General features: G+C 45.2%; 1 protein-coding gene across 1 annotated transcript in view; it reads right to left on the reverse strand.

Annotated features, from left to right (window-relative positions):
- Window positions 1–13,928, reverse strand: part of IPO13 (importin 13) — a 151,394-nt gene that overhangs the window by 38,583 nt on the left and 98,883 nt on the right. The window contains exon 15 of the mRNA XM_030205803.1: window positions 1,026–1,078. Within this exon, the coding sequence (XP_030061663.1) occupies window positions 1,026–1,078 (53 nt within the window). The remainder of the gene's footprint in view (window positions 1–1,025; window positions 1,079–13,928) is intronic.

Below are 13,928 nucleotides of genomic sequence, written 5' to 3' on the forward strand. Positions count from 1 at the left end.
GTGTGGCATGGGCTGCAGCAGTGCATGTATCCCCCCCCCCCCCCCCCCAATAAATCCTACAAGAAAACAAGTACAGCATGGGCCTCAGCAGTGCATGACACCAGACCATTGTTCAGTCATCCTGCTTTCAACAGAACTACTTGTAAAGGTCAGAATCATGTTTTTATGTCCAGTCAATCAGTTTAAGTTGGTTGCAATCAGGATCAGCCATGATGGTTATTTCACTGAAGAGGAACTGGACAATAACCACTAATTAATGTCATCTGAATCAAATAAGTCATGACCTCTTAACAGCAGTATTTACTATAATATGAAAAAAAAACCACACCTGACTGGCTCCTCCCCTGAGCTCTCCAGTTCTAAAAGTAAAGAGGCTCTGTATCCCTGTATCCCATTCTCTGAGCTTTCCAGTCCTAGAGGTGACAGCTCTGTATCCTTGTGCCCATCCCCTGACCCTCAAAGTCCTAGAGATGACAGGCTCTGTATCCCTGCACCCATCCACTGAGCTTTTCAGTCATAGAGGTGGCAGGCTCTGAATCCTAGTGTCCATCCCTTTCCAGAACTAGATGAGGTTTACTTACATATCACTTTATACCTTTTTGGATAAGCAGTTTCAATGGAATAACTAAGCAAATCCCTGTGCTCATCCCCTCATCCACGTGGTACTCAACTTTTATTTTTCCTAAACAAACTGAATGTTTTTGGTTTTTGTTTGTTTGTTTTTGGCAATGAAAGCAAGTTGAAAATGCAGAGGATCTTATACACACTTCTGTGCAGCCCATTGAATTGGGAACAGAATAGGGGGCTTGTCATTGAGTCGCTCGTCCTGTGCCATTTTATTCCTGGAAACTGAAGGAGAATCTCTGAGGAAACAGATGGAGAAACTCTATCCAACTAAAAGGAAACAAAACTTGTCAACAGAAAGCTAAAAATAGGTTTAAATTGAATCAAAAGAGGAAGAAATTGAGAGAAAAAAGAAGTAGAGAAAGAACAGAAAGTGAATGAAATAAGAAACTAAAACACACCTGTGCGAGGAGTTGCATAAATGAATCAACAATATCAGGATGATCCCTGGGCCCTAAAAATATAATAAAGATGTAACTTAAGAAAATCATACAAACAGCAACTCAATATCATATAGTTATGTGATACAGAAATAATTCTTCAGTGGAAAAAAGGAGTGTGGGGTGGGGAGGAGAGCAGGGGAGAGAGCACATGAAGAGCTGAAAGCAAGTCAAAGAAATAAAACATGTTCAAAATCATGAAACTTGGAAAAGAAAAGGGTAAAAGAAAGGGGCAGAGCTCAGGAGGCACATGGCACAGCAACAGCAAGGTGGCCATACTGAGGAGACAGGGGGCTGCAGGATGCACCCAGCACATGCCACACATGGGCTCCCTGGGTAACAGGCTGCCTCGACTCACACGGTTTAAAAATCATCTTTCCAACTCCTGGTACCCTATCAGGACCTGTCCTCCCCGGTACACCACTAGACGGTTCTTCCAAGCTGAGACTGCTCTGAGCCAACACTGTTATGATGGCAGACAGCCTGTTAGTCATCCTTAAGTGCCCAGAATGGACATAAGTGTGTGTGATGTGAGATATTCACTTCTATCACTACTTTCAATTCTCTCCTTCAATAAAACAAAGTTACTCACCAGTAGCAGGTGCTCTCCATGGACAGCAGGCCAAGTATTCTCACTGCTGGGTGACATCATCTGATACAGCCTGGTGCGGACACTGACTAGTGAGACTAACGTAGAACTTTCTAGTAGGGTCCCACTGTGCATGTGCTGGTGTCTTCACACCTGATGCACGAGTGTGGGTCCCTCAATCATTTAAAATAATTGAATACAACTCCAAGGGAAGATGGGAAGATATGTCCTCAGAGAACACCTGCTACAGTTGAATAACTTTGCTTCCTCAGAGTACAAGCAGGCTGTCAGCATTCTTGCTTCTGGGTATCCCTAGCTACCAGGCTCACTAAAAACAACAAGGCTAGGACAATAGGGACTCGAAACGTCAAGGCCCGGAACTCAACCAACATGAAACTATTTGCATATTAGTTGTGAAGATGCAGCCTGGAACTAAAGAAAACCGGGCCTAGGGAGGTGGAGTTGGATTCTAGACACCAAACAAATTCTTCAGGACTGCCTATTCAACCAGCTGTCATGTTGGGTATCTTGCTATAGGCAGTGATGAGATGTGAATATGTGGACAGCTTTGCAAATCTCCTCTATGGAAGCTGACCTCAAGTGGACTATCGATGTAGCCATGGCTCTGACATTATTGGTCTTCACATGAATCTCCACAGCCAGCCTAGCCTGGGCATAAGTAAAGAAGATGCAATTTGCTAGCCAATTGGAAACTGTGTGTTTGCCAATAACTACCCTCATCCGGTTTGGGTCAAAGAAACAAAAACTGGATGGACCGTGTCTATGGATTTTAGTCTGCTCCAGATAGAAGGCTTAAGGCTTGCTTGCAATCCAAGGTATGAAGTATACTCTCATCAGGATGGGCATCTGGTTTTGGGAAAAATGCTGGAAGAACGATCGATTAAGATAGACTCCGTACCTACCTTAAGAAGGAAGTTAGGGCGCATGTGGATAACTACTCTACTGTGGTGAAACTTGGTGTAAGGTAGGTCAGCTTCTAGAGCCTGAAGCTCACCGACTCTATGAGTTGAAGCGACTGCCACCAAAAACACAACTTTCCAGGTCAAATACTTCAGATAACAGGAATCAAGTGACTCAAAAGGAGCTTTCATCAGCAGGGTGAGGACAAGGTTGAGATCCCATGACACAGTTGGAGGTTTCACATGGGACTTTGTTAATAACAAACTTCACATTAAGTGAACAGCTAGAGGCTGTACAGAGATGGGCTTATCTCCAACATGGTGATCAGCAGTAACTGCATTGAGATGACCCTTGCAGAGTTGGCTTTCAAACCAGACTCAGAGGTGCAAGAGGTGTGCAAGCAGTGTTCGTGTAGGGCTGGTGAGGGGCTCTAAGGCCTTGCTCTCACACCAGATGGCAAACCTCCTCCACTTAAATGAGTTAACACCTCTTAGTGGAGTCTTTCCTGGAAGCCAGCAAGATGCGAGGCACCTTCCAGCAAATTTAAGGATTCAAATTCTACTCTCTCAACATCCAAGCCGTGAAGGCCAGGGACTGGAGATTAGGATGCAGAAGGGATACCTCATTCTGCGTAATGAGGGTTGGAAAATACTCCAATCTCCACGGATCTTCAGAAGACAACCTCAAAAGAGGAAACTAGATCTGCCTCGGCCAGTACGGGGAGATTAGGATCATAGTTCCCAGGTCATGCTTGAGTTTCAGCATATAGAATACACATATGGAAGACAGTTTCCCCAATGTAGGTGAAGGGCATCTGACGCTAGCCTACCGTGTGATCCGAGCCTAGAACAGAACTTGGGGACTGTTGTTGAGATAAGTGGCAAAAGATCCACTGAGGGGGTGCTCCACTCTCACATCTTGAGGGCTATGCCCATGTTGAGACCACTTGTACGGCTGAAAATCCCTGCTCAGTCTGTCTACCAGGCAATACTACTTTCCTAGTAGGTATCTGGTGCGGAGGATGCATCCATGAAGGAGGGCCCACTGCCACATTCCCATTGCTTCCTGACACAAGGGGTAGAACCCTGTACCTCTCTGTTTACATAAAACATTGCAACCTTGTTGTCTTTTTGAATGAGAATGATTTGATTCTATAGCTGATCTCTGAAAGCCATTAAAACATTCCAAATGGCCCTCAGCTTGAGGAGGCTGATATGGAGATCTGTGTCCTGAGCAGATCAAGTTCCTTGGGTGTGAAGCCCATCCATATGAGCTCCCCATCCCATGTTGGAGGCATCCCTTGCTAGCACCTTTTAAGGAGGTAGAATTTGGAATGGTAGTCCCACAGTCAAACTCGATCAAATTGTCTACCAGAGAAGGGCATGAGTCAACTCTGGAGGTATGCGGATGACATCCACTATATTCCCAGCAGCCTAAGACCACTGGGCCACTCTCAAATGGAATTGTGCCATGGGAGTGACATGTACTGTTGATTAATCTCAACATTTTCTGAGCTTGCTTGCTGCTTTGGACCTGCAGTCTCTGTTCTCGCTTGTGAGAGAAAAGTTCTAAGTTAGTCTTGCTAGTCAGCATTCGAACCGGGCTCCATTAGATGACATCACCCAGCTGTGAGACTACAATGGCCTGCTGTCCTTGGAGAAATTGTGTTACAACTCATGTGCCTTCCATACATTCAGAGGAGGATTCTGTAACAAGGCACCTACTACAGGTGGGGGTCATGTTGCTTATTTTAAGCCTGTTAAAGAGTAGGAACTTACTTTTCTTTATAGAATACTAGCGGAAGTGGCAGAGACTGTGCATCTATCTAGTCACAATCACTTACACCAAAAGCTGGGGTAAACACCCACGTCTAGGTGTGAAGATGTGTAAACTATAGTGTTCCATAACTTATGCATGTACATGTGCTCCACCCACTGGCAAAGTACACACTGTGCAGACTTTTCCACTCCAAGAGGCCCTTTATGTGCCTTCTTGCTGTATAAAACCCCTTAATTGTGTAAACATAGGCCCAATTTGCGTGTCTACATTTATAGAATCATGCTACTCACCCGGGTAAGAGTACGGTTACAGGCGTAAATGACGACACTGTGCTCAGCGCCATTCTAGACTGTGTATGTGTAAATGCAAAGGGAATACTCCCGGACGCAGTATGGCTGGACCATAGGTGTGTCTAATAATAATGCGGGCAACTGACAGAATACTTGAGTTACGGGAGTATCACATTCAGACGCAGCCTTTTATGTCTGCCAAGTGAATGTACCTAAATTTAGGAACACCGATGTTGACATGTAGCACTGTATAACAGAATCAAGACGCCAGCTGCCTGTATTACATTGGCACACTTAAAAGGGGGTGTGTAGTTCTAGACTTGCTCCTTTCCCACTGATCCTATATCCTGGCACTTAACATTTACATGCCACATGTACACACAAGTTAAAGAACACACAAATTGCACTGTAACTAATGAGCTAAAGTACCACATTTAGGCATGCGCATTTAGACCAACTGACATGGTGTAAATGTAGGTGTGCAGGTGTCAACTTCTGCTAGTATTCTGGGCAACCAGATGCCGTAACAGAATTAGCGCTCAGCACCCAGTTAAAGAACTGCTCTCTTAGTGTCTAAACATTGTGCTGTGCAGCATGTACCACATGCCCCTATGTATAGATATTTACAGAGCATCCGGTATGCTCCTCATGTATGTATGCTGTATAAGGGTTTCCGTGAACAAACTCAAGGGCTGATCATGTCTACACACTGTGTGACTCCTACAGGCTAAGAAAAAGTTTGTGAACCCCAAGTACTATAATTACAAATTCTCATCATGATACCCTTGTTCAATGGAAATCAATTTTTTCTTATGCAATACAAAGGGTATACATGAAACAATTCCATGTTTGACACAATAATGTATATAGTAGGGATAAGTAATTCAGAATCAGTGCATTGAATAGTAAGTGAACCCTTAGATTTCTTAACATTACCTGGTATTTATCATGTTACTGAAAATGCATCAAGCCACTCCCTCTCCCTCGTATCTCCCCTCATCCATCTCTTTTCCAATCTGAAAAGCCCTAACCTCTTTAGCCTTTCCTCATACGAGAGGAGTTCTATCCCCTTTATCATTTTAGTTGCTCTTATTTGAACCTTTTCTAATTCCGCTATACCTTTTTTGAGATACAGTGACCAGAACTGAATGCAATACTCAAGGTGCGGACGCCCCATACTCATAACAACTCCATCTTCTTCAGTAAACACCATTTTCACAGTGTAAACAATGACATTGCACCAACATCATTTTTGTATGGTAGAGAAAAAAAAAAAAGTAGGCAAGCAGCGAGGTTGTTCTGGTGTTTCAATTAGTACAAATTACCCAAATTTGCTTAAATTATGTTATTAAACACTAAAGTTAAATGGCAAAATCTAGGGGTTCTCTTTTTTCCACCAATCATCATATATATATATATATATATATATATATATCTTTAGTTATATGCTATTTTCATAAACACACATGGAAGGCCTATCCAGAATATAGATGTATTTTTTGAATACAAAAATACCACAGAAACTTTTCCTGTTGGTATTTCAGTAATGTAGAATCTCTAGCTAGCTTCTCTTTTGGACCTGGGGCTTGGAGGAGTGTTTGAGGGGGAAATAGTGCTCACCTCTCTGACATTCAAAACCATTTCTCTTGAGATAAAAGTTTGAGTTTTGGAGGAACTCCTTCTCGGATGCCTTGTATAATCTGCTCCATGTGTACTCTAAGTCTATGGCTCTTGGTATAGCGGCCCAGAAGTCATTGTGGATCCGGGGCCCAAGTCTAAATTGAGCAAGTTTTCCCTTCTGAGGCTCCCTATTAGTTGGCAAGGATCTGGATAAGTTGGTCAAAGTCTACGGAAGACTAAGGTTTCTTGGCTTTCAGATAGGCCTCATCCGGTGGGCAGAGGAATGCCCGGGAAATCTAGGTTTAGGGAGTAATGTTGCTATAAGCCAGGTAGAGGAGGTGGTCCTCAGCATAGCCATTTCTTTCAGATAATGCAGTCCTTTCGGGGGGGGGGGGGGGGCTAGGACTCCAGACCTTCGGCACCACTCTCCGGCAGACATGCACAATGAAGGTGTCTGGGTCTAGTCCTTGATTATCATATAGGCAAGGCTGCGGGAATTCTACCAGGAGTGGACCTGGATTACCTTGTATCTGTGGGTGCTCGAGGTGGTTCACGATGTCTATGCGCTTGAGTTTGCCCGTCCCTTGCTAGACACCTTCATGGTGTCTCCTTGCAGGGCCCCTTGGAAAGTACATGTGGGTTCAGCAGATTTCCTTGAAAAGTATGGATGGTCGGCTGGTGGCCTTAAAGGTGGTGGTTCCTATCCCTGAAAGGGAACGGAGAACAGGTTGTTATTCCATCTATTTTGTGGTCCCCAAGAAAGAGGATTCCCACCGGCCTATTCTGGATCTCAAAGAGGTAAATCACGCTCTTCAGGTCCTTTCCTTTCACACTCAAACCTTGTGCTCAGTCATTTTAGCGGTGCAGCCCAGGGGAGTTCTGTCATCTTTGAATCTGAAGGAGGCATACCTTCATATCCCTATTCGCCTGACTCATCAGCATTTCCTTCGCTTTGCCGTTTTGGGCAGGCATCAGTTTTGTGCACTCCCCTTTTGTCTGGCAATGGCTCCCCGTACCCTTTCCAAGATGATGGTGGTAGTGGTAGCTGCTCTGCTCAAAGAGGGCATTTTGGTGCATCCGTATCTAGATGACTGTCTCATCTGAGCAAAGTCTTACCAGAAGAGTGTGCGGGCTAAGGCCCAGGTGGTGCATGTGCTCCAGTCCTTGGGCTAGGTAGTCAATCTGGACAAGAGTCATCTTCAGCTGTCCTAGACCTTGGAATATTTGGGAGTTCGTTTCAACATCAGCGCAGACAGAGTTAATTTTTCTCCCGAAGGCCAGGATTCGCAAACTTCAGTCGCAGGTCCGGTCTCTTTTGGACTCCCAGTGCCCAAGGGCCAAAGATTACTTGCCAGGGCTCATATGCAGCCTTTGTAGTGGGTACTTCTATCCCGCTGGTCTCCCTAGTCGCACTCCCTGAAGGAGCACCTCCCTCTGCGCTGCCTGGTGAGATGTAGTCTGCGTTGGTGGATGGTGTCAAGTCATCTCTCAGGAGGCATGAGTCTGGATTCCCCACAGTGGACTGTGGTGATAACGGACGCCAGCCTATTTGGCTGGGGGGGAGTGCATTGTGTTTGGACCTGTTGATGCTGGGCCTCAGAACCAAAAACTCAACACGTCACCCAGACAAATTCTCCAACTGATTTCTTAGTACACCTGACCTGATGAGTACCAAAAACAACTATTAAAAAAGAAGCTTCTCACATTAATAAAGTTTACTCTTACCCAAGAATATGAAAAAAATAAGAAATTAGTAGAAGCAAATAAAAAGTAGGGTAATAAGGGAACATAAGCAAAAAGAATTTGCCATGGAAATGGACGCCTATTCCTTAGTATGCTAAGACAAACTGAAAAAGACTTTCAGCATGCTCTCCTGCCTTTCAGACCAGGCCTTTATATAGAGTTTTCTCAGCCCAAAGTAGAAAACTGGTTTTTCCAGGAATACATCATATAGAATATGTCATTTGTTTGTTATAATTGCCAAGAGTACATTAAAAAATATTACATTTCCTTACGATACGTCAGTCCTTTTGTTAATTAAACACATCCTCAGTAAAAGAATACTTATCTCACTTCAAAGGGTCAGGATCCAGTTTTCACAGAGTCCCCACCCTTGCAATATGTCACTCTTCTTCCCTTGCCCTTAGGATACAAGAATCTGGTCTCTCTCCCATGTCCACTGCCTTGCTCCCTTCAAGTTGGTGAGAAGAGGTGGCGTACCTACGCCTCAGAGTAAGAGGGACTCCTCCTCGACTTGCCAAAAGACCTTCTAGCTGAGGAGGCTGATGTAGAAGGCAACCGGTGGGAGAGAAAAGAGATAACAGTGTGCTTTTTGATCTGGTCAGTGACTTCCTCAGCCTTCTCTCCAAAAAGGTTGACCACCCCCCCCCCCCCCCGGCATGGGGCATCCATTAACCTCTGCCAAATCGACTGTTCCTAGTCAGAAACAAGCAGCCATGAGAGTCTGTGAACTGATATACTTTGGGCAGAAATCCTGGAAGCCACATCAAAAGTGTCATAGGCACCTCTGGCAAAGAACTTACAACATGCCTTCTGCTGCTTGGCCAACTGACAAAGTGACTCAGCTTGCTCCGGTGGGAGCATGTCAGCTAAGTATAGCATCCTGCAGACCGAGTCTCGCAAGTAAAGTGAAGAGCTGGTAAGACTGGATTCCTGAGACGAGCATTGAGGTCTGACCATCTTCCTCCCAAAAGTATCCAAGGTCCTAGCTTCTCTGCCTAGGGGCGCTGAGGCATAGTCTCTAGAACTCCTGGCTCTTTTGAGGGCAGATTCCACCACCATGGAATTGTGAGGCAACTGAGGCTTATCAAATCCAGGTGTGCTGTGGATCCGGTACATGGTATCTTCTTAGCAACACCAACAGAGGTGACTCCCAATTCCAAACGAGGACTTCCTGGAGTACCTTGTGGGAAGGGAAAGTCACAGCTTCCCTAGGAGAAGACTCATAGTCCAGGAACTTGAGCATCTTGGTCCTGGGTTCGTCCTCCACTTCCAAAGGAAATGGAATGGCTGCAGACATTTCCTTAAACAAAAGAAGGGATTGAAAGGCTCTCCGGAGACTTTCTCCTTTCAAGTGAAGGGGAGGGTTCAAAGGGGATTCCATAGGACTCATCTGAGGGAAAAGTACCTTGGATCCTCCTTTGAATCCCATGAGCACTCCTCCTCTGCATCAGACAATACCTCCAGAAGGGAGTGCCGCGACTGAACCTGCCTCAACGTGGAGGAGCCATGTCCTCTAGAATGGCGTAGAGAAGCTGGCTCCCATCTCAACTCCAGAGAAGCTTTCTCCACTGACATCAAGGGAGTGCCGGTCTCGGTCGGTGTCTGAGGCCGCACCACATGCTGAGGGTCAACTGGGGCTGCAGTGAAGGCGCAAGCACCTCTGATGCTAACTCGCACCACTACAAAAGGCCATCCAGCAGCTCAGGGTGCAAGGCACTGATACGCTCATCGATGGCCGACACTGGGAAAGGCTAAGGTACCGGCTCAGAAGCAGGCTGCAGCGCTGCCGGGGGTGATATGGGAGCTGAGTCTTGGCTACAGGGAGACCCATGCATCGGCACCTCCTGTATGGAAGGGGAGTTGTCCTCCTGGCGCCAACGCTTTTCAGGTGCCAAATCTCTTGATGCTCTGGAGCTCCCGGCACCATGTGTCAAGGGGGAGCGATGATGTTTCCTGGTCTTAGCCCGAAGCTCGTCATTGAAGCTCCTCAGTGCCGGGTCCAACAATGTACAGACCTGGGGGCTATGAACAGCAGGAGGCCTCTAGGCAGGTGGAGACCCACTCAATGTATCATTGCTCTAAGGGTCTCGCAGCAACCATGGTTACCGTCGCTCCCAATGCCGGTGCAATTCTCAACATTTATTTGTTACATTTGTACTCCACATTTTCCCACCTATTTTCAGGCTCAATGTGGCTTACATAGTACCGTAATGGCGTTCGCCAAGTTGGGTTATATTGTGGTTGCAAGAGGTAGGTGTGTTATCAGGCAACATGAGGGTCGACGGGAGTGAGGATTGTATATTGTACAGTAAGATCATTGGTTATGCTGTGTTGCTGGGTGTGGGGATTTATGGTGGATCGGTGGGGTAGGCCTTTTGAACAGGTTGGTTTTTAGTAATTTCCTGAAGTTTAGATGGTCTTGGATTGTTTTCATAGCTTTTGGGAGTCCATTCCATAGTTGTGTGCTTATGTATGAGAAACAGGATGCTTAGGTTGTTTTGTATTTAAGTCCTTTGCAATTTGGGTAATGTAGGTTTAGGTATGATCGTGATGATCTGATTCTGTTTCTGGTTGGTAGATCTATGAGGTCTATCATGTATCCTGGGACTATGCAGTAGATAATTTTGTGGACCAAAGTGCAGATTTTGAAGATGATCCTTTCTTTGATTGGGACCCAGTGCAGCTTTTCTCGGAGGGGCTTAGCACTTTCGAAATGTGTTTTACCAAATATCAGCCTGGCTGCTGTGTTTTGGGTGGTCTGGAGTTTTTTTGTGAGTTGTTCTTTGCATCCCACGTAGATTCCATTGCAGTAATCTGCATGGCTTAGGACCATTGATTGTATTAGGTTTCGAAAAATTTCTCTCGTTGATGCCGCCAACAAGGAACCGGACTTGGTTCCAAAAATCCTCTCGCGTTGTTGTGCCTCTCTGGAAACCTGGGTCCTCTTCTTCATACTAAGACAGAGTACACAGTTAGCCGGGCTATGGTCAGGCCCAAGACTCTGAAGACACTAAGACTTGGTGTCTTTCCCAGAGATTGTCCAATGCACTTGAAGTCACTGGGAATCTTTGTGGACATAGACAGAAAAAACTAATGCAGCTAAATTAAACAGAGTGATGTTGCCTGAAAAAGGAGCAAGGCACCAGAAAAATAAAGGGAAGAACCCGGCTGAAGTCAAGGCCTAATAATGGCCGTGTGATGACGGAAAAAAAAAGTAAACTTAAAACCGTGGAAAACAAAACAAATAAAGGAAGGAAATAAAAGTGGATTCCACAAATGGGAACACATCAGAGAAGCCTAAAAAAAAAGCCAGAAGGCACAAAGAAGTTCTTTGGACCGAGCAAAGAGATGGTACCCCCCACAACATACCTTCTCTTCACCGCAGTAGAAAAAGAACTGACGTGCCTGCGTTCCTGCGGCGGTCAAGAAGGCATTTGCACATGCACGGTGGAGCGTGTCTTGCACTCCATAAGGCTCTACTTTTGCTTGTCATAAGTCCTGGACTGGGCAAGATGGTTGGCATCACTCCACTTGTGAGAATAAATAGGCCTGCTTCATCTTGGAGGATCAGTATTTCTAATGACTACCCTCCCAAATTCTATATATTTTAGCCAGATTTGCACATCCAAGATGCACAAGCAAATTGAGTAACAAACCTTTAGCTATCAATACCTGGGTGCTAACAACCAATTCTTGATGTTAACTGGCACTCATTTAGATTTGTGCACCCATCTGGTTGCATGCTATTCTATAAGGCATGGAAGGGCCAGTCAAACCCGGTAAGCGGGGTAAGCACCTCAGGGGGGCGCCTGCCTTCAAGGGCGCCGCTGCAGCGCTGCGCCGCCATACCGCGCCGCCCTTGGTGCTTTAAATCTTTAACTTACCTCCGTTCCAGCAGCCGCATCATTTGAAAGCCCTGCCCCGTCTCTAGCCTTCCCTCCCTTCTTGAGTTCGTTCCGCAGTCCCGCCTTCTGACGTCATTTCCTCGAGGGCGGGACTGCAAAACAAACTCACGAAGGGAGAGAAGGCTAGAGATGGGGCAAGGCTTTCAAATGACGCGGCTGCTGGAACGGAAGTAAATTAAAGATTTAAAGCACGAAGGGCGGCGGGGGATGGGGCGAAGGAGAATCGCTGGACAGGGGCAGGGTGGGAGAAGAGAGAAAGAAGATGCTGGGGAGGGCACGCGGGCGCCAACTCTTAGTCTGCAGGGGGGCGCCAGAGACCCTAGGACCGGACCTGAGGCATGGCATCTAACTCTACACTAGTGTGTAACTCAAAAAGGGGAGTGGCCATGGGCGTGTCAGGGGTGTTCTGAAAAGCTGCATTTGCAGTTACAGAATATGGTCTCAGCAGGCCTAAGTCTGGTAATTAAAGCTAGGCGAGGAAATCGGTACCGAGTGCAATTCTATATTAAGTCCTGTCTGGTGGGTATAAGACGTATAGACCGTGCTTTTGTATATCTTGAGTGCCTTTTTAAAAATATAACTACCATCCTCTGGAATTAAGGATTGGGATTTCAACAAGCAAATTTAATTATAAAGACTTGGCTTTATGTCCAAGCTTATGGGTGTGTATGAAATGGCCTTCTGTAGACCAACGGCATGTGGCAGATGAGGTTGCGTAAAGTAAACTGCTCCTCATCTTTAATTTTGTCTCCTTCCTTTTCCTGTGCCATCCGTGGCTGTTTTGATGTCAATTATGTTTTTCCTCCTAGTCTTGGTATTGCCATTGTTTTCATTTTGACTAGGACTGTGCCCTGCCTTGTTGCATAATTTGTGCAAGATGGTTTAGCAAGTATTTTATAAATTAAATGTACTTCTTGAGGAATTCATGTACTTTTTCAGACAAGTATACTTAATTTTGAAACTATTAGTTGAATAAATAAATCAAAATATATCTGAATTATTTGCTGCTTATTCTCAGATCAGGATCAGATCCTATCTTGCATATACATTGTACTATAACACAGACTATCCTAAGGGTTCACAAACTTCCTCAGCACTGTATACACTGCACTCAGTCTAGTGGGAACATTGTTGTGTACGCACTGGTGAGTCACTTCTTATATGCAGTAGATGTTCTGTACATGGTCTGTCCTATATCCTGTTTGGTGTGTACTGTTTGCTGTGCTTGGAAGATAATGGGTTCCATACGTGCAGTTCGTATTTATTTCCATCCACACTCAAATGGTTACATACAGTACAAAGATATTAAACCTGGATCACAAAATTGGTACTCCTCAAGCAAAAAGCCAACCAAATGTAAGAGCTGTGTTTTCTGAGTGGCCAGCTCCCCACAAAGAGTTTCAGAATAGACCTGATCCCCAGGACTCCTAAAGCAGTCCATGATGGGATCTTTATCTTTATGCTGCAGTATGTATGACTGGAAGAGAGAGTTTACAACAACTGCATCACACAATATTATTTATAAATAAAAAAGAAGCCTCCAAGTTTTCCTTACCTTGGACAGATAACCTCCCAGAATTGACAGCACACACATTCATTTTGTCAGGCACTCTGCTGCATTTGCAAGCCCTTGCCCCCTTCCTGTTTCCACAGAACAGGGTCGAGGTATAATTGTCTTCCTTGTCTCACCTCCACCACTGAGCTCTGAAACCAGTGGAAAGTTGTGGCAAGAGGCTGTCTTACAAATCTCCTTCATAACTTACCATAACTAGTGTCTCCAAGCTTTTCAAAGAAATGTAGACTTTTAAACACTCTCAAAAAGGACAATATGCTATTGCTCTCCCTGCCAGACACCCCACAGCAATGCAATCAAACTAAAAGGAAGCATAAATCGGAAAACTCACACGCACCACTGGGCATTTTCCATCCATGAGATGAGCTGTACACAGCAAACAGCATGCCAAACAGACAAATATCCAGCACATGTATACACTTTACACCACACACATGGGAAATT

The sequence above is a fragment of the Microcaecilia unicolor genome, chromosome 6, assembly GCF_901765095.1.
Source record: "Microcaecilia unicolor chromosome 6, aMicUni1.1, whole genome shotgun sequence".
In the NCBI taxonomy this organism is placed as follows: Eukaryota; Metazoa; Chordata; class Amphibia; order Gymnophiona; family Siphonopidae; genus Microcaecilia; species Microcaecilia unicolor.